At 39.6% G+C, this 22,113-nt stretch overlaps 1 protein-coding gene across 1 annotated transcript in view; it reads left to right on the top strand.

Moving 5' to 3' along the window:
• Nucleotides 1-20,352, top strand: part of ccna2 (cyclin A2) — a 38,152-nt gene extending 17,800 nt beyond the window's left edge. Inside the window, exons 5-8 of the mRNA XM_063045059.1 lie at nucleotides 22-226; nucleotides 591-704; nucleotides 15,554-15,687; nucleotides 18,266-20,352. Of these exons, the coding sequence (XP_062901129.1) occupies nucleotides 22-226; nucleotides 591-704; nucleotides 15,554-15,687; nucleotides 18,266-18,326 (514 nt within the window). The 3' untranslated portion in view covers nucleotides 18,327-20,352. The remainder of the gene's footprint in view (nucleotides 1-21; nucleotides 227-590; nucleotides 705-15,553; nucleotides 15,688-18,265) is intronic.
• The last annotated feature ends 1,761 nt before the right edge of the window (nucleotides 20,353-22,113 follow it).

Raw genomic sequence — 22,113 nt, 5'->3', positions numbered from 1 at the left:
ATTCATTTTCATTTTCTACAGAAAATTTGAAGAAATATATCCACCTGAAGTAGCTGAATTTGTTTACATAACTGATGATACCTACACAAAGAAACAAGTTCTACGGATGGAACATCTCATTCTTAAAGTTTTATCATTTGACTTGGCAGCACCAACAATAAACCAATTCCTTGTTCAATATGTTGGCCGTGAGAAGGCGAGCAGTAAAGTTGAGAGTCTCTGTATGGTGAGTACTGTTTGTATCCAAGTTGTACCAGAATCTGACATTAATTATTTTTGCAAGCCGCAGCACTGTTTGGAGTGGCACGGACCATTTAATCTCAAGATGTGGATTGCTGAAAGCCTACTGTAAACGTTGGCATTCTGCATTCATTCTCACAAGAGCTTAGTTATTTAGCACTGAGTTGAAGAGCAATTTCTTTATTTGACAGCAAATTTTTAGTATTTCTTAACTCCGGATTCAATAAGAGGCTTGATGTAAGGGAGATTGGGCAGGACTGAGTGTCGATATAAAGGATTGAATGTGATCTTGTGGGCTGAGTAGTCGCTGCTTCTTGTGCACTCTGTAACCAGAATCTCTCTTTTGGCAGTACCTGGGAGAACTAAGCTTGATCGATTCTGAACCATTTCTGAAATATCCACCTTCTGTCCTTGCTGCGTCAGCTTTTTGTTTAGCCAACTATATGATATCACAGACTGGCTGGGTGAGTCATAAATGGTTATTTTAAATTCTGAATGCATTTATAAAGAAGTTTGCCTTTTGATGATTCTGCAGAAGATCTCAATTTGCTGTTGAGGAGTTGTCCTTTTTTTTTAGTATATTTTCAACAAATACCTGCCATAATCCATGTGTATTACAATTGGTTTAACACATTTCGGTTACTATTGTGCCTGATTCATGTTTTCTATCCAATTCTACTTTATGTTGCATTCACTTTTTCAATAGCATCCTTTGAACTCTACATCAGCTTACCCCCAAATTGACAAAGTCAGGAAGTATTGTCCATGTTTCAGTATTGTTCATTGCTTCAGGTTCATTTGCATCCTGTATCTGGCTTGATACTAATACTTCTGTGCAAAAATAATAATGTTCTTGTCACTTTTAATGTTAAAGTACTTATTGCTTCATTCATGTTCTGTTACCACAACCAATTAAGCTCCAAACTGGGTTGGATATATTCAAGACCCCATTTTGCATTTTTAATATAAAAAGCGACTTTCTTCTATATAATGCACAGGAGAAGCTTCAGTCAAAATAAAACATGCAACAATACAGCGACTCTTCTATGTAGAATTGTTTGGGTTTTGTATCTCTGGAATTGTGCTTGAACATGTGCTAATGTCAGTTCAGGTCAGCAATCCAACTGCTCAGTATTTTACATAATCTCTTGTCCCTTAGCCATCTTCATGTTGAAATTGAAGTTGAGTTTATTGTTGATATGGACAAAACATGTATGCACAAGTACAACGAAAAGCTTACTTGTAAATGTGTCATGGGTACATAGCATTGGATATGTGACATTCACAAGAAAAAAACATTCAGCAAAAACTACGAATTTTACAAAAAAAATAATCTGAGGATTACCATCTCCCTCTTTTTGATAGACTATATAATTCTAGCCTGTTATCAACTGACTTGCTCATGAGACATAGCTTTAATTTTAAATTTGTTTTACAAATTCCTTTGATCTTGCATCCATTTCATCCTTTTTAACACAAGTACCACATTGAATATCACTTCATGAAACATTTCAACCCTTTCTTCATACTTAATCCATATATTGAATTCTCAATCATCCATGGTGTGCAACTGAACTCTGCTTTGGTCTGGCTAAGCCTTATTGCTTGTCATTATGCTCTACAGCTCTTGACATAAAGCTTCACTGGGTGGTGATGTAATGTTTTTGCATTTTGTAAGATGCAAACTCTCTCAAGCTTCTGATGTTTAAATGATTCAGCAGAAGCCATTGACTTCATCAACTAAAATCGGTAACTTTGCATTTTCTGACCCCGAATCAACTTAAATCAGTTGTCCATTCAACCTTTTTATCCATGTTATACCCTCCAACTTGAATATTGTCTGTAAGCTTAATACACCATCTGTACCCTAAATCATTAATATGGAACATAAACTAAAGCAATTTTGGAATAACTCGGTTGCCCAATTACAATTGCTGTGAAACTATCCTTAACATTTAAGTAGTTAGAGGAAGAAAACTCTTTTAATCCAGGTGTCCAGTGCTCCTTGACATCTTCTCAGTTTTTTCATTCTAAAAGGTCCACATTTGGAGCATGCAGGCTTTCTTCCCATTATCGTTCTCTTGACTTTGTCAGGCGGTCTTTTAATAGTCACTATAGCATGAAAGGTCTTCATTCGGTTCACAACTTTGTGAAGGCTCTGTAGAGCATTCCAGTCAATTCCATTTCCCCTGCTATATCCTCATTTTCCTTCACATTTATTTCCTTGAACTGACCCAAATTCCTTTTGAACTCATTTGATCTAACTTTCACCACTCTTGCAGGCAAAATTGCAAGTCTTTATTCCACAGAGCTGCAGCAGTACTGCTGTTTCATTCCCAGTCTCCAACCCTTTCCTCCCCTCACCCAAAGAAAAGCTGATGGGTCAAGCTTTGTAATTTGTGCGAACCTATCATAGTCTGCATCTAACACAAGAAAATCTGCAGATGCTGGAAATTCAAGCAACACACACAAAATGCTGGTGGAATGCAGCAGGCCAGGCAGCATTTATAGGAAGAAGTACAGTCGATGTTTCGGGTCAAGACCCTTTGTCAGGACTAACGGGGAGAAAAAGAGATGGTAAGAGATTTGAGAGGGAGGGGGAAGGGGAGACCCGAAATGTTAGGAGAAGACATGAAGGGGAGGGATGAAGCCAAGAGCTGGGAAGTTGATTGGCAAAAGGGATACAAGGCTGGAGAAGGGGGAGTGTCATGGGACAGAAGAAAGGAAGGGGGAGGGGAGCACCAGAGGAAGATGGAGAACAGGCAAGGAGTTATTGTGAGAGGGAAAAAATAAATAATAAATTGGGGATCGGGGAGGAGGGGCATTAACTAGGGATAGGGTTCCTCTTGTCCTCACCTACCACCCCACCAGCCCTCCGTGTCCAACATATAATTCTCCGTAACTTCTGCCATCTCCAACAGGATCCCACCACCAAGCACATCTTTCCCTCCCCGCCCCCTCGCTTCCTGCTTTCTGCAGGGATGGCTCCCTACGCAACTCCCTTGTCCATTTGCCCCTCTATCCCTTCCCACCGATCTTCCTCCTGACACTTATCCTTGTAAGCAGAGCAAGTGCTACACCTGCCCTTACACTTCCTCCCTCACCAACATTCTGGGCCCCAGACAGTCCTTCCAGGTGAGGCGACACCTCACCTGTGAGTCTGCTGGTGTGATATACTGTGTCCGGTGCTCCCAGTGTAGCTTTCTATATATTGGTGAGACCTGACGCAGATTGGGAGACTGCTTCACTGAACACCTATTCTCTGTCCGCCAGAGGAAGCAGGATCTCCCAGTGTCCACACATTTTAATTCTACGTCCCGTCCCATTCCGATATGTTAATCCACGGTCTCCTCTACTGTCGAGATGAAGCCACACTCAGGTTAGAGGAACAACACCTTATATTCCGTCTGGGTAGCCTTCAACTTGATGGCATGAACGTTTATTTCTCTAACTTCTGTTAATGCCCCTCCTCCCCTTCTTAACCCATCCCTATTTATTTATTTACCTCTTTCCTTCTCATAACTCCTTGCCTGTTCTCCATCTTCCTCTGGTGCTCCCCTCCCCCTTTCTTCCTTCCAAGGCCTTCTGTCCCATGATATTCCCCCTTCTCCAGCCTTTTGCCAATCAACTTCCCAGCTCTTGGCTTCATCCCTCCCCCTCCTGTCTTCTATCATTTCTGGTCTCCCCTCCCCCTCCCACTTTCAAATCTCTTACTATCTCTTTTTTCCGTTCGTCCTGACGAAGGGTCTCGATCCAAAAAGTCGACTGTACTTCCTTCTATAGATACTCTACATCTAATTTCTTTTAAAACATCTTGCCATCTCCTTGTTCCCCACAAGAGGGGGCTAACCACTAACTTCTCCAGCCTAATTCTAACTCTACTCTGCATCTTTCACGATCCCTTTGGATATATAGTGACCAGAAATGATCATGCTGCTCCTAGTTTTCCATACCAAAGGCTTATAAATGTTCAGTATAATCTCTGCTTTTGCTTGTGCTGCTAATGAAACTTGAAGGGTTTCAGATCTCTATTATAATGATCTGTACAAATGAGACAAGTTACACCCGAACCCAAGTGGGGCCAGTAACCTTGCAGACAGGTTTGCAAGAGGTGTTAGGAAGGGTTTAAACCAGGGTTTCTCAATCTTTTTTTATGCTATGCACCCCTACCATTATTTGAGGTTCTGAGGACCCCAGGTTGGGAATCCCTGGTTTAAAATAATTTGGCAGGAGTACAGGAACCAGGGTGATAGGGCTTTTGGTTTACATGCAGAGGTGAGTTGTGGTGAAGCACAAACAGGGGAATGTAATCAAAAGGGGTGATGGATACAGGACTGAAGGTGCTATATTTGAATGCATGCAGTCTACAGAATAAGATAGATGATCATATAGCACAGTCAAAGGGCAATGTTGCAATAGTCATGGGGAATTGCAATATGCACGTAGATTGGGAAAATCAGGTTGGTGCTGGATCTCAGAATGCCTACAAGATGGCTTTTTAGAGCAGCTTGTGGTTGAACCCACTAGGAGAATCAGCTGTTCTGGATTGGGCATTGTGTAATGAACCAGGTTTGATGAGGGAGCTTAAGGAGGTAGTGATCTTAATGTGATAGAATTCACCTCGTAATTTGATAGGGAAATACTGAAGTCAGATGTATCAGTATTACAGTGGAGTAAAGAGGATTAGGAGCATGAGAGATGAGCTGGTCTAAGTTGATTGGAAGGGAGCAGTAACAGCAATGATGGCAGAGCATCAATTGTTGGAATTTCTGGGAGCAATTTGAAAGGCAGTATTTATATACTGTGAATAACACATGATAATAAAGAAGTAGTGTTCTTAAAGGCAGGATAACACAACCATGGCTGACAAGGAAGTCAAAGACCACATAAAAGCAAAGCAGAGGGCATATAATAGAGCAAAAATTTGTGGGGAGTTACGAGGATTGGGAAACTTTAAAACCAACAGATGGCAACTCGTATGAGGACGGCTGTTGATTCTGGGACTGTACTCTCTGGAACTTAGAAGAATGAGGGGATATCCTATTAAAACCTATCGAATGTTAGTATCAAATAAAAGTGGAAGAATGGACATTTTGTCGATTATGAATTTTAGTAACTCAGTACCTTGGGGTAATAAGCACTGTGACTGATTAGACTGGCAGTCACTCCTGAGTCTACCAGAGACTCCAGTCTGAGGACATATCAATAGAAATCTGAGTATACTGCTGTTGTGCTCGGTCTGCAAGGATTTTTTAAATTCTTAAGCACAAGGTTCATAGATAGGAGAACATTAACATTAAAGAGGGGTAATGCCCATCTTAGAACTTCATAGTGTAAAGACTGAGGGATTACTTTGAGGAATGTGCCATGGCTACCGTGGCTCCCCAGAATGATGTGTGCTAGAGAAAACTGCAATCAAGCAGATATCTGTTCACAGTTCCTTGGATTAGAGGTGACAAAGGAGGCACTTGGCTATGAGCTGCTAACCCCATCGATCCAGTGACGTATCCAAATTTTATTGCCCCACTGAACTGACTTACTAAAAGTAAAGAAAATAAATAACAATTCGTTTGGTTTGCAACCAAGTTTTCTACTGAAATATAAATTGGGTTCAATTTTTGGCTACCAATTTCCGATAACTGTGAATAGGTATGTTTACTTTTTGGAGTCTGGGGTTTTTCTAGCAAGATGATTTTCATTGTCCTTGTGTTGAGTCCACTTCAGGCTCATCTGAAGGTATTCCCATAAAGCTATTGGTAAGGAGTTCTTGGTACTTGATCATTAACAGTGATTCAGTTGGAGATGGTGTGTGATTTGGAGGGATCCATATAGTAGTGTTGTTCCTGGGTACTGACGTTTTTAATAGAGATCGTGACCTTGGGAGCAGTTGTTCAAGAGACTGGCACCTAACTGTAGTGTATTTTGAGTATGCACACTGAAGTTTAGGTTGGTAGATGGAGTACCATCTGATTCTTCTCCTCCCTCCCCACCATCCTCAATACGGATGCCCACCAGGGCTATGTACTGAGCCCGTTGCAATACACACTGCTCCCATGTGACTGCACAGTCAAGCACCCGAAAAATCATGATGTCAGATTCACTGATGACATGACGGTGGGGCTCACCACCAACAAGCTGACCTACAGAAGAGGTGGAAGATCTCAAGGACTGGTGCCAGGCAAATGCCCTCTTCCTCAATGCCAACATAACAAAAGACTTCTGGGGAGTTTGTGGCACTCGCGTCCCACACCCCCTTTGCATTAGTGGCACAGCAGTGCTAACTACAAATAGTTTCAAGCTCCAGGGAGTACACACACAACCTCTCGTGGTCAATGAATACATCATGCACAGTCAACAAAGATGATCAGTGCCTCTACTTTGAGGGGGCTGAAGAGAATTGGATGCTCACATCATTACACAGATGTGTAGTAGAGAGCATCAGAGTATGCTGTCAGTAGTAGGAGGCTGTGTAGCATCTATGCCAGGGCCACCAGATTCAAAAGTAGTTACTTTCCAAGTAGTAAGTCTGATCAACACCTCCACCACTACTTTTGTTATTTCCTGTCAGTCACCTTATTTAGACCCTAGTGTCACTTTATGGACTTTTCATTCAATCTATTTATATTAGCTATCATTTTTTTAAATTTTATTTTTATTTGGATATGGAATTCACAAGTATCATGTACTTTTTCCACACTTATAACCTTTTCCATTTTTTATATGTATAAAACTATCATTATTTATACATTCTTAAAGTACACATTGAGATGATATAAAAGGTAATTAGACACTTAAATAGATAATTAATCTATTAGGCTAAGTAATGGTATTAGTTGTTAAGAAACATAGTAACAATAGTTTCCATAAATCTCTTCTGGTCCAAAATGTATGTAAGCCTATGTAACAACCATTGTAGGTGTTTATATCCTAACTTGTTCATGCTTGCTCCTGCCCCCAGACATAATTATCCAATCCCTATGTACTTATTTACTTTATCATTTTTTACCTCTTTCCCAAATCTTTTCCTTTACTTGTGTTAATTCTCTATTTTCCAAAAGAAAACAAAAACAGTAAACATTTAGACTAGGGGTGCTTACGTTAGCAATATTACTGTGTTGATGAGAAGAGCAGTATAAATCATTAGGAGAGTCATCTAACGTCTGCTCGCATTGGGGTTATATATTCAATCCATTTCTTCCAGATTTGATAAAATTTCTCTTTTTGAATTCTCAGGGAGTAAGTCAACTTTTCCATTTTAAATATTTCCAAGATAATTTCGTGCCAATCTTCTAATGTAGGTGGTATTGGATTTAGCCACTTTCTAGTGATTGATTTCTTACTTGCCGCTAAGAGGGCCTGCAGCAACTTTATATTTTCCTTCTGTTCAAGAAACAATACATGCCCCAAATAGAGCGTCTCAAAGTTCTGGGGTATCTGGAACCTAAGTACCTTAACTAATGTTCTATGAATACTTTCCCAATATATACTTAATTTAGGGCAATCCCAGAAAATATGAAAATGATTTGCCTCCTTGGAGCCGCACCTTCTCCAACACGTCACGTTTGTATCTCTATATTTTTCCTGATATGGGTCTTGAAGTATCTTGTAATATTTTTCCAACAATGTTCTCTTCAAGTCAAAGAATTAGTCGTGGACCACTGAAAGCTGCACATTTTCCCCCATGCCTCCTCTGAAAGTACCAACCCCGCTTCTTTCTCCCACTTCTCTTTAATATACAAGGTGTTTACATTTTTAGCATGGGAGAGTGCATTATATAGGCGAGAAACTGATTTACTAGGTATTGAACTGCAAACCGAATTCAGGATCTTGAAAAATTCTAATTCTACTGTTGATAGGTCTGTATATCTACAACTCTGGTTAACATAGTTTCGTACTTGAAGGTACCTTTTAATTTATATATTTAAAAAAAAATCATTGTGTTCTAGGCCATGTTTGTCCTGCAGGATTTGGAAACTTTGTAATACTCTTTTATCTATAAATGAGAGGTAGGTTGTAAGACTTTTCTTTATCCATAATTTAAATCTTTTATCTCCTCTGTTGGGAAGGAATTCGGTATCATATGCACACCATCTGAAAAGTTTTAACATGTTATTAATTCCACACGAATTAATCACCTTCTGCCATACTTTTAATGTAAGATTTATCCAACTGTTTTTAAATTTTTCCAATTGGGCCATCAATCCTTTGTCAGCTATTGAGGCCTGTAGAGGAAAACTGTCAACTAATCCAAATTCTATTTCCTTCCATCTAGCCTTCTATTCCCTATTACACCAATATAATAGAGGGGTTATCTGTGAGGCATAAAAATAATTTCTCGGGCAAGGAAGAACCATACCTCCTCCTTCCTTCCCTAACTGTAAGGTGTTATATCGAATTCTAGGTTTCTTTCCTTGCCAAATGAAGCGGGAAATCCATTTGTCCCATTCCCTGAATTGATTATCATCCACCTCCACAGGTAAAGTACAGAAAAGATACAGTAACCGAGGAAGAATATTCATTTTTATAGTATTTATCCTTGAATTTAAACTTAAAAAGGGGATAAAATTCCATCTATGCATATCTGCTTTTATCTCTGAGACTAATGGCCCATAATTTACCTGTGCCAGCGTTGAAAGATCCTTCGGCAGGGTTATTCCTAAATATTTTAATGATTTCGCTTCCCACTTAAGATCGTATGTATCCTGCAATTTTTTGGATGGTGTGTAATATAGGGACATAACCTGCGTTTTCTTTACATTTATTTTATAACCTGATATTTTCCCAAAGTCATCCAACAGTGTAAACAATCCTATAAATGATTTTTCTGGTTCACTCAGATAGACCAAAACATCATCTGCGAATAATGCCACTTTCTGTTCAATCCCTGCCACCTTGATACCTTTTACGATTTCGCTCTGTCTTATTAGTTGGGCAAGCGGTTCAATATATAGCGCAAAAAGGAGAGGAGAAATTGGACATCCCTGTCTAGTGCCTTCTCTAAGATGAAAGAGTCAGAGAGGTCCCCATTTATCTTAATTCGGGCTGTAGGGCTGTCATATAGAGTCTGAATTACTTTAATAAACTTGTCTTGAAAGCCGAATCTTCCTAACACTCTGTATAGGAATGCCCAACTAACCGAATCAAAAGCTTTCTCAGCATCTAATCCTACTACCATTGTCTCTGTCTCGTTCTTATTAACCTGTTCTAGTATGTGTAGAGTTCTCCTTATGTTGTCCTGTGTTTGTCTTTGTTGAATAAATCCAGTCTAGTCTAAGTGGATTAGGCCAGGTAAGAGCTTTTCCAATCTGCGCGCTAATATAGATGTAAATAGTTTGTAATCTAAATTAAGAACACTAATTGGCCGATAATTGCCACATTCTAGTTTATCTTTACCTTCTTTAGGAATAACTGAAATAATCGCTTCTCTCCAGGAAGGTGGAGTTTCTCCTCTCTGCAAGATCCATTAAAGGTGTTAAGTAGTAATGGGGCTAACTGTGACTTCAGGGACTTGTATCACTCTGAGGTAAACCCATCAGAACCCGGGGACTTTCCAGCCTTTAACCTAGAGATGGCCGCGTTCAGTTCTTTGGCAGTTACTGGTTCTAATAAACTTTCATTTTGTAAATCTGTAAATTTAGGTAGATCTAAAGAATTCAATAAACTGTCTATATAGGGCTCATTGGGGGCCCGGGGTTGGGAGTACAGCTCTCGATAATATGTTTCAAGACTCTCTTGAATTTTCCCTATTGTACTCTCCACAAGCTTTGTCTTTGGTTCTTTATTTTATGAATTGTATTGTCTGCTTGTTGTTTTTGTAATTTATATGCTAATAATCTAGCTGATTTACCTCCTACTTCATAATTCTTTTGTCTCAGGTAAAGAAAATTTCTTTGAGTTTCCAATTTCACTTTGCAATTTCCTAATTTCCTGTTTTAGATTTGAATTACTTTTGTTGCTATCTCCAACTTGAAGTTGTTTTAATTTTCCTTGAAGGTCTGCTAATCTTTGTGCATTGATTTTTTTCATGTGAGTGGTAATGGAAATAATTTTCCCTCTCAGTACAGCTTTCAATGTATCCCATAAGATCACTGGTGATGTTTCTCCCGTGTCATTAAGGTCTAGATATTCTTTGATTTCTCCCCTTAATCTCTCCATTACTTTTGGGTTATTGAGTATATGTGAGTTTAGCCACCATAGTGTTTTCCTCATTTTCCTTTCCAGGATTAGAGATGTAGAGACCGGGCTATGATCCGACAGATCAATTGTTGCAATATTACAGTTTTTTATCCTGAATCTATCTGTATTAAAGATAAAGAAATAGTCTATCCTTGAATAGGTCGAATGAGGGAAAGAGTAATGTGTATAATCTTTACTAGTGGGGTGTAATTCCCTCCACACATCTATAATTCCCAACTCTTCCATCAATAAATTCATTTTCTGAGTCAGAGGTTTATTCTGAGTAACTATTCTTGAAGAATCTAATACAGGGATTTAATCTAATATTAAAATCCCCTCCACAAATTACTACCCCTTGAGAACTGACCATTAGGTCAAAAATGTGTCTATAAAATGACCATTCACAACCCGGAGGAGCATAAACATTCAGCAGTGTTATTTCTGTACCTTCTATTCTTCCTGTAATTTTTACAAACTGTCCAGCTTTGTCTTTAGTCTCTGAAATATGTTCATAATTAAGAGTACTTGATATTAAAGTAGCTACCCCTCTTTTGTGACTCAATTTATATGATGAATAAAATACATGCTTAAAGCCCATTCTTTTTAATTTTCCATGTTCAGATTGGCTCATATGTGTTTCCTGGAGGAAAGCTATTTGTGCCCCCTCTTTTTTCAATTTAGACATAATCTTATTTCTTTTAATTGGATTCAAAACCCCATTAACATTATAGGAAATTATTTTTACCAATTCAGTTTGCATTTTTCTCTAGTAGAAAAAAAACTCTCCTTTTCTAACCAAACAGTAAGCAATCCCTTCTCAACAGTAAACCAAGACATATAACCACACCCTAGACATTTTTGAACGTATAACATTTGAAAATTTTTCCCGACTTCCCACAGTGAGGCCTGAGCACCGACCCACCTCAGTTCAGAGGGATAACCTCTATCTTCACCCTGTGTTAGAGGGCCCTCAGCAGTTTGAATAATCATAGAGAATTTTCTCCTATTTATGTCTCGACCATATTGCTATCATTCAAGTTATTCTGTCTAGTTTATTTTCAGATACCAGCTTTCATTTTACCTTTAAGTCCGAATTGCTCTTTTCAGTCATTTCTCTTAATTAGTCTGTATTCCCTGTACATTCGCGTTTGAATATTTGCAGCTTTTCCTTGTAGTTTGACACTCTGGTTCGTGTGGAGCGTCCTCGCCCCACTAACTGCCACGACTTCTGCCGAATCCTCTCCAGTAGCGACTTCGGTTGGGTGATAACTTTAATAGGTAGTCCCCGGTCCGCCAGGTCCAATGTTGCCTCCTCCACCATAGCGTAAGTTTTTGTCCCTTCGTCGTAAAAGACTCTCAGCCGAGCTGGATACAGGGTCTGAAATCTGATGTTGTTTTCCTTCAGGACCCTCCGTGTTTCCACATATTCCTTCCGCCTGGCAAGAATCCCCGGTGCGTAGTCGTGGTCTAAACTGATTTTACAGTTGCTCCACATGAAACCTTTCTTTTGCCATGCCCGTTTAAGCACCTCTTCCTTCGTTCTGTAACTGAGAAGTCTGACCAGAATCGATCCGGGCTGGGCGCCTGCCGGAGGCTGTGGTGCCAACACGCGGTGAGCCCTTTCTATCTGTAGGTCTTTTGCGGCCGGTATATCAAGGTTCTCTCTAAGCAGCTTCTCCACGAAGGGAATCGTCAATCCGCGTTTACCTTCAGTTCCTTAGGGAACTCCGTAGATCCTCACATTTTCCCTTCTTGAGCAGCTTTCTTGATCTATTAGTTTCCACTGGAGCTGGTCTTGCAGCTTTAGCATTTCTGCTATTACTTCCTCGGCGTTTTGTAGCTTCTCTTCAATTCCAACAATCCTCGCTTCGGCTTCATCTATCCTCAAGTTAGTTTTTACTATTTCTCCTTTAATATCCTCCAGCTGTTTGCTGTTATCTTGTTGGAACTCGCGAATCTCTCGGAGAATCAAAGACAGAGTCACCGATTCTCCCTCATTATCTCCGTCCTGGCTTGCCGTGGGGGAGCTAGGCCCGTCGCCTGGCTGCGTCTCTTTGTGTTTATCAGCCTTCGGAGCGAACTTTTTAATCTTGTTCTTAGACATCATCCTTGCCCCTTTTATTAATATAGTTATGCAATATTAAGTATTTGTCTAAATTCGATTTTGGGGCAGTTTACCTTTTTTGTCAAGAGACCTTTTCCTTACGCCGCCATTCCCTTGATGACCCGGAAGTCCCATATCAGCTATCTTCTATATTTATATTCATTGTATTTTATTTTTATTATGCTCTTTTTAGTATGTGCTGCATTGGATCTAGAATAAAAATTATTTTGTACTCCTTTACACTTGTGTACAGGAAATGACATTAAACAATCTTGAATCTTTTTCCTTGGCAGAGGTCCTCCCCAAGGTATGATATGGTTTGAGTTTGTAACCCGTATGGTTTGCAAATTGGAAATGCAGACACCCAACAATGTATTTATAATTCTAAAAAAACAGGCTAACCAAGAGCAATATGTAGTTAAACCGTAGGGGCTTAACTTGATCATTCCGATTCAGTGCAAAATGCAATGATATCTATGCAAGCATCATTCCCACATGGCAGAAGATTCCTACCATAATGGAGGGTCCAATCGCTCTGGGATTGTACTACAGGGCCTCCAGTAGGCACCAGGATATTGAAGTACAGATATGCAGACAGATTAAGGACAGGTGTAAAAGCAATGCAGTTGTCGTGGGGGACCTCAAATTCCCTAATATAAACTGGGATCTCCTTGGTGCAAGTGGTCTAGATGGGGCAGTATCTAAGTGGATCCAGGAAGGCTTCTTAAATAAGTGGATAGACCAATAAGAGGAGTGGTGTACTGGATCTGCTGCTGAGTGTTGAACCTGGCCAGGTGACTGACTTTTCTGGGAACAGTTGACAGTTAGAGAACAGTTGACCACACAACATCTTAAGTTTAAAGATGGTTATAGATGAGGGTAAGTGTGGACCTTGCTGGAGAGTATTAAACTGAAGCAGAGCAAATTACAAGAGTGTTAGCCAGGAACTAGGGAAAGTTGATTGGCAACAGCTGTTTGGGGGTAAGTCCACATCCAACATATTTAAAGACCAACTGTACAGAGTACAGGACAGGTATGTTCCAATCAGAAGGAAGGACAGATGGCAGATTAAGAGAACCTTGGATGTTGAGGGAGGTAATGAATTTGGTCAAGAAGAAAAAGGAAAAGTATGTAAAGCTTTGGAAGCTAGAATCAGACAGAGCCCTTGGGGATTGCAAAGAAGCTAAAAAAGAATTTGAAGGGAATTAGGAAAACCAGGAGGGGCCATGAAAAGTGCTTGGCTAGTAGGATTAAAGAGAATGCCAATGCATTCTGTACATCAGGACCAAGAGGCTGGTTAGTCCTGACGAAGGGTCTCAGCCCGAAACGTCGACTGTACCTCTTCCTAGAGATGCTGCCTGGCCTGCTGCGTTCACCAGCAAATTTGATGTGTGTTGCCTATGGGTAGAAGGGTATATTATTATGAGAATGATAATCTGCGTCCTATTGCAGAATCATAAACTGGGGGAAAATTCTTGCAAATGGAGTTTAAAGTGCTTAAGTGTAGAGTTGAGCACTATGGGATCAAAAAGCAGACTTTTGTCCTCCAAATGAGTTGAAGTTCAGAGGGATTTAGATGTTCTAGTGCAAGAATCACAATTAGCAGGCAGTTCAAACAAATTGAAAAGGCAAATGGCATATTTGTCTTTATTGCAAAGCTGATTCTAATTTAAAAATATGGAAGTTTTCTTTTAAAAAAAGATGCAAGATCCTGGGAGTGGGAGAAGATTTAAATACAAATTGACATAAAATTGAGAATTGTGAGGAACTGGCACAAAAGATTTGAGGCCAGCGTAGATTAATGACGTGCAGGCAGGTTTAGGTGGCCCAGTGATCTTTTGCTCCTATTTTGTTTTAGAGCTGCATTTTCCAGCAGGTAGACTACTCCATCCTAACTTGTATCTTGCAGATGGTAGAGAGACGCTGGGGTGTCAGTAGCTGAGTTGCTTGCTGCAGGACACCCCATCTCTGACTTTGATAGTGCTGTTCCCACCCAGCAGGAGGCTCCTGTGACCCTCACAGTAATCACCAAATCCATCCTTATCCCTGCTGCTGGTTTCCCAAATCACCGTCCATATGTACAAGATGCCCTTGAGTTGGGTGTTGGTAACCCGGGTTGGGGAGTGGATGGGCTGCAGTGCGATTAGTGGTATGGTGAACGTGGTTGAAGGCTTGATCTTGTTGGAGATATCAATCTACTCTTTTCTTTTGTGTTAACTTTTGCTTCTCTTCCTTCCCCCACCCAACCAAATGTAATTTGCTTTCTTCTAGCGTGGAGTTCACCTATTCAACTACCATGCATCATTTGCCCTTTTTTTTTTGAATCTTTGGATTGTGGCTTTTGTTTCCCCTACTTTTTGCTCAGTGATAGATGTGGTATTTGCTGCTCTGCATATTCTGGATTTAGCAAACTTTGTAAATGCAGTGTACTGACCAGCTTAAGAGTAGCTTGGTGCCAGCAGTTCTCTAAGGAGCCTCCAGCTGCAATTAGCACCATTTCCCCCATTGTTTTATGGTATAAATGCAAGTTACATGTTGCCAAGGTAATGCCTTCTCCAACCCAGCCATCAAGTAAGACAAAAACAGCAAAATTATCACCTCTGTTTTGCAAATCTTGTTAATTTTATTGGATGCTCAACTGTGAACAACTTTGTATAGATCATGTAGGGTATTAAAATATCCCTTTTCTCAGGTGTAACATGAACCTGAACTGAGATTTGAGAAACAATCTTTTGATTAAACCAGATTTGCAACTGTTCTGCCATTTGTTTGCATTTCATGTTTCCGATTACTGTTTTCTTTTGTCCTCCGTACTAGTTTGAAGATTTTTTTTTTCTTGCCTCTAGGAATACTCAGTAGACTCTTTGGCCCTTCAGCCTTTTAGTCCTTGATTCAGAAGGAATACTAAAGTGTTATAGCTAAACTGCTGGCTTCTTCTTTAGATGTGTTATTCATTTGCCCTTTTAAATTGGTATGTATGTCTTTCATTAGAATTTTATTTTTCTTAGTTAACTTGATGCATTTTCTTTACAGCCTAGGTCATTGGCTCAGTTAACTGGGTATGTCTTGGAAACCTTAAAGCCATGTGTGACAGACCTTTATCAAAACTACCTCAAAGCACCAGAACATGCACAGCAAGCAGTAAGAGAGAAATACAAGAGCTCTAAGTGAGTATGGTGTGAACTGCCTAATTTGTTGTCAAAGCAAAAGATTGAGATGATTGAGACTTTAGTTTTGGTTTAGCTTGTCTTGTTACACTTGTAGGATTAATTAAAAAAGACTGGTAATTGCAAATGCAGTGCCATATGTGCAGTCAAAAAGCTGACAAGTACCACACCGAATAGAATCTGAAGCATGACAACTGGAAGAAGAGAATTCTTGTGTTCCATGTTTAAATTACATGGCAATTTTGTGTTTTAAAGACCTCATCAAATGAGATTTGGTGCAATGTTGAAATCTGTTTGGGCAGTAAATCAAACAGTAAACAAACTAAACAACACACATCAAAGTTGCTAGTGAACGCAGCAGGCCAGGCAGCATCTCTAGGAAGAGGTACAGTCGACGTTTTGGGCCGAGACCCTTCGTCAGGACTAATAGAAAGAAGAGCTAGTAAGAGATTTGAAAGTGGGATGGGGAGATCCAAAATGACAGGAGAAAACAGGAGGGGGAGGGATGGAGCCAAGAGCTGGACAGGTGATTGGCAAAAGGGATATGAGAGGATCATGGGACAGGAGGCCCAGGGAGAAAGAAAAGGGGGAAGGGGGAGAAAAATCAGAGGATGGGCAAGGGGTATAGTGAGGGGGATAGAGGGAGTAAAAGGAGAGTGAGAGAAAGAATGTGTGTATATAAATAACGGATGGGGTACGAGGGGGAGGTGGGGCATTAGCGGAAGTTTGAAAAGTCAATATTCATGCCATCACGTTGGAGGTTACCCAGACAGAATATAAGGTGTTATCACCAACTTTTATGTGTGTTGCTTAAAATACCAGCATCTGCAGATTTCCTCGTGTTTGTGAAAGTAAACAAACTAAATTAGTTTAGCTAATTTGTAAGCTGTTAACTTCCCTTCCAAGTATTATTCATTTCATTACAGTGGAATACTTCAAGCACTGTTTAAGGAAGTAATTTGGGTTGATGTTCTTTGACCTTGCTACTAGTTTGCTGTTATTGCACCTGAATATTTCTCACCAGAGTGAAACGAGTGTAGGATCAGGATCAATCAGCTGTGTTTTGTAATATTTGCTCTTTGGTCATCTAACCCAGGGGTCCCCAACCTTTTTCGCACTGCGGACCGGCCCGGGAGGGGGGGGGGGTGCTGGTGGTGGTAGGGTTGCCAACGGACAAGAGTAGTAGTCAAATACGCTGGGTTTTCCCCAGGAAAGACTACAATGACCATGAAGCCTTGCGTGGGCACCAGTGCGCATGCGTGATTTGGCATGCGTGTACAATTCTTTTTCTGCCAATCGTTTTTGGTGATTCTGTTTGGGAGGGGGGGATATTCTTATTCACGACCAGAATATCATTGATAAGTGGCTAATACACTCAATTTCCTTTCTAAAAGGGTTTATCTAACGAATTTGATATTAAACACACAGCGCATATTTTCCTCGCGTGAATATAGTGACATCAATTATCAGGGGAGCTTGAAGTAAGTGTTGAACAAACTTCCAGTAGAAGTGGTAGAGGCAGGTTCGATATTATCATTTAAAGAAAAATTAGAGTAGCATTAAAATTAGAGTAGGTGAGAGTAGCGTTTGGCATGGACTAGAAGGGGAGAGATGGCCTGTTTCTGTGCTGTAATTGTTATATGGTTATATAAGTCAATAGCATCATAACATTTTAAGAAACGTTTGGATATTAAACACGCAGCACATGTTTTTCCCGTATGAACATATAAAATCATTGCAACACACCAATATCGCTGAATCAGTGGGAGCCCTGGGCTTGTTTTCCTTCAACAACACGGTCCTATCGAGGGGTGATGGGAGACAGTGATAGTTGAATGGGGTTCCTTATGTCCAGTCTGTTCCGCAGTTTAGTTTTCGTTGCATTCATTGCAGAGATATTTTGGAAATGGAAGCAACGTTTTCAGTGCTTTCGTGGCTATCTCAGGATTTTTAGCCTTGACTTTGATCCAGAATGCCGGCAGAGATGTTATGTCAAACATACTTCTCAGCCCGCTGTCGTTTGCAAGCTCGAGGAGTTGATCTCCTTCCCGCACTGACATGGATGACGTGCGGGTAATGACCTCGCATGCGTAATGGCTCAACAGTGGCCGTGACAGGGAATGAGGGAAGGTGCAGCTAACTCATATTGCCAAATCATATAGCTTCCTCGCGGCCCGATAGCACATGCTTTGCGGCCCGATACCGGTCTGCGGCCTGGTGGTTGGGGACCACTGATCTAACCTCCTTAGATTATTAGACCACTGGAAGAGGTTGAGAAACTTACAACTAGTGGTGGTGGGGGGGGTGTTGGCAGGAATTAAAATCTGTCAAAATTGTGTATTGTTTCTAGTCTGTGAATGGTGTAAATGTGAGTAATGTAGTGTATTGAATAAGTATTTACATGCCATTTAGTTAAAGCATGAACAGTGTGTGCCCTTTGCTCTATTGGAGAGCAAGTGTATGATTTATGACATTGCTAATGTGCTTTGGGTTTCTAATTCAGCATTTCATTACTTCAAAGCTAAGTTTAAAAAATGCCATGCCTTTTCACTTTTATTTGTTTTTCTTTCTCTTGTAGGTATCACTCTGTGTCAGTCATTGATCCTCCACTATCTTTGAACCTGCTATTTTCACAGTGATGCATCATCGTTGCCTAGTGTTTATATTACATACATTTGTAAAATCTGGAGACCTTTTTGTACAGCATAGTATTTTTGAGGACAAATGTGGGATTTCAACTTGCCACTACATCTTTTAGCACTGGATAACTGCAATCTACACCATTAGTAATTTTGATGACTTGTGTATGCTTTAAGCATTGTTTTATACTTGTATATTTTATGAATTATGAACATATGTGCAATCCCATTGTGTACATCTTTTATATTTAGAGCTAAAATAACCAAACCCAGATTAGCAAATAGGGCAAGTATTTTTTCTTGATTCACGGGAACTATGTGCATTCAATTTTTTATGGTGTATTAGGTATTTTGAAACAATGGCATCTTGATTTTTTAATAATCTTGACTGGTTTTGTTAACTAATAGGGGAATTAAACATGTTAAGCAACTTGAATAAAGCCAGAATGACCCAGTACATCTATTTTAGTAGGGGAAAGGCTCATGAATGAGTTATAGTAACTTGAAAAATCAAAAGCCTGTTGTAATATGATCAATATTATGTCAAAATTGTATCTTCACTAGTTAAACCAAGTATCAACAAGCTCTAGTTGAGGATTAGCTACTTAGTGCTAATGGTTCCATTTCCTGCTACTATCATGTGGGATAAAAATTCTTGAAGTGCAGCTATATGTGAATATTTTGTAATTCATAAGGATATTAAATCTAATTCTCTAGAACAGAATGTTGCCTTCATCAGTAATTTGCCTTTCGGAATACTGCCTTCTATGTGATTAGCATTCTAGCTTTTTTATTTTATTGTCTTCTGAGCTTAAAGCATTGATTTTGTTTTTCCATTTCTAGTATGACAAAAGTAATGGGATTTTGCTTCTAACTGAACAATTGACACCACAACACAACCATAGCATTTTTTAAGGAGCCCTTCAATACTCTTTTGTTGGAATGCCTGTACTAAATATGTTCAATTACCTTTAAGTACTTTGGGAGAGAGAAAAGTGAGTCCAGCTACCATGTCTATTTGAATAGCTTCCTTGTGTGAATTATGGAACATGTAGTAAATAAATACATTGGTTCTAATGTCTGGTTTGAATAGTGCTAGATACCAGGATTCTTAAAGCGTTACATAAAAAAAAACATGTATTTCTGCAGAAATGTAGACAAAAGGTGTGCAGAGAGGATTGTGAGCCAGCATGGGGGAGGCTTAGTGATTGATGATATACTAGTGACAAATGTGTGAATTTGGTTGCATCGTAAGTTGGTTGAAAGAAGCAGAGGCAAGTTGGGTAGCGGGGAAGTAGAATAAAGAGAGATCAGGAAATACAGATTAATTTACTTGAGTGTTGGGGGGGGAGAGAACTAAATGTTGCATTTGGCAATTGATAGACAATACATATATTGAGCTTCATCATTTTTCTGCAAAGGGAATGATACTGGTTGGGATGTTAGCAGTAGAGTTCAAAATTGTTAACTATTGTAGCAATTTTTCAATTTGTGTGTTTTGTTTAAATACATATTTGAGTGCACAAATAGCTTCCAATTTCAACATCAAGTTTTACACACATTTAAAATGATGTAAGCCTTTTCCCCACATTGCAATCCAGAACCTATCCATATATTCCTTTTGGCAAAATTTGGTATATCTTATGTGACACTCATTATTTTAAAGTAGTTTAAGTAAAATTCAATTATTATACTGAAACCATTTCCAGAGTCATTCTGAGTAGCAGCTCCTTTTCACTGTGATGGAAGTCTCCTTTTAATACCTTAATTCCCCACCCTTCAAATCCTTCAGTTTAACTTGTCTTGATTGCCTGGTCTGAATATGTCTTGCACTTTTTTCATTGGCAGTAAATGTTAATTACTTGTACACCAGCCCATAATCAGGCTGCTTATACACATGGCACTTGTTTCAAACCGCATTGTCTGAACAGACTTCCTTTCATGTTCTTGCTCTGCACTAAATATTTGCCACTAATTCCCTTGCTTCTGGAGAAGCACAATTATTTTTTTTTGTTTAACGCAAACTGGTATCTACTGTAACTATAAATAGTTGCCAGATTCTGAGATTACTTGGAAAACAAGTTGGTCATGATAGAACTGAGAATCAATTCTGCCTGATTAAGTAAATTGAATTATTTTATTTGGAATTGTGTGGTCTTTTACCAGAAACTTGCCTCCAAAGTTAAAACTTGACCCTGATAACTAACTAAAACTTGGTTAATAAGATTTTGAATTGCGAAGGGGAGTTAATGCCCTAGGGAGTGCATAGTTGGAGGGAGGGTGTCAACTGAATACAAACTATACAGTTTAATATTTGGAGATGCGTATGAAGCCAGAAATGGAAGCAAAATGAAACTGTTAGACTATTGATGTGGGAAAATCCAAGTAAAAAGGTTGGTCATAGCAAGGTTGCCTAGATATATTTTAAGAGGTGTTTGTGAAGTGGAAACTGGCTGTCATGCAGATTTCATGTGTTCAGAAGTTCATTTTGCACTCATTTTAAAGTGTCAGTTTTGCAAATTCAAGATCAGTAGGTGCGGTGTAAATGGAATGAAGGCTTCTGATTTTGTAATATAATTGAATAGACAAGCACTATAACATAATCTATTTTCAAGTTTTCTCTATCTGTAATAAGCTAGAATTTTATAATATAGGCAGTCCCTGGGTTGTGTTAGCATTTTGCCTTGAATTTTGTTCTTAAACTGTCCTAAGCCAATTTCTCCAAAAATCAGAAATCAGGTTGGTGATCTTCAATGTATCATTCTCCATACACTTGCTCTAATGTCAGTTAATTTGAAAATATACACTAATCCTATAAGGAGGATGCAGTGATCTACCATGTCAGGCTGGAGAGTCTAGTTTGGTGTGGTTTGGTTCAGCTTTGCACCTGTCATGACTTGCCTTCCAAGATTCCTAAGTGAACCAGGAAAACTGACTAGATTTGGGGAAATAGCACTGAAAAGAAGGGAGGCTGGCTTGCTCGGTAGTTGCGAGGGAAGGGTCGTGGTAGTTTTTCTTTTGAAGAATAGCTGTTGATAGATTTTAAGAATGGCTAAGGATATGGAACATAAATTTACAGCACGTTACAGGCCCTTTGGTCCATGATGTGCCGACCATGTAACCTACTACTAATTGGCAGAGGCAAGGGCAAAGTGAGAGGAGTTATTCAGAAAGTGAGCCAAGAAGGTTCAGCTGGCAGTGCTAGAGAGATGACTGAAAATGTGAGATGAGTGTGACCTAGATGGATAGAGAATGAGGGTAATACGTGTAGAGGAAAGAAAGCATAATTGAGAATGGAAATTGAAATTAGGATGAGGAGGAAACTGAACATTTTTCATTGAGGAACTTGGATAATAATGAATAAGGACATGTACTTCAAAGTAAGAACAATGTGGGTATCAGTGGACAAAATGCTTAGAAAATGTAGGTGAGAGTTCAACTATTAATGATCTGGAATCTACAAGTACTGGACAGTTGGGAAAGGAAGCCCTGTTGAGATCTCTCAAAGGAAAAGGAAACCAGTGCATCTAGCTGTGGCTTATAGCACTGCCTTTAAGGAGTTGGAGCTAGAACTGGATGAACTCTAGATCATTTGGGACATGGAGGGGGTGATAGATAAGAAATGCAAGCAGGTGGTTCCACCCAAAGTGCAGGATAAAGGAAATTAGGTGAAAAACTGGAGGGGAAAGGTTAAATAGCAAATGCAGATTACTTCTGTGGCCGTCCCCCTCAACAACAGCTATATCACTTTGGATTCGGTTGGTGGGAGATGACCTAGCAGAGGAAA

The sequence above is a fragment of the Mobula hypostoma genome, chromosome 4 (assembly GCF_963921235.1).
Source record: "Mobula hypostoma chromosome 4, sMobHyp1.1, whole genome shotgun sequence".
NCBI classification, from domain to species: Eukaryota; Metazoa; Chordata; class Chondrichthyes; order Myliobatiformes; family Myliobatidae; genus Mobula; species Mobula hypostoma.
Note: the sequence above shows the minus strand (reverse complement) of the source record. Positions and strands in the feature narration are given on the sequence as shown.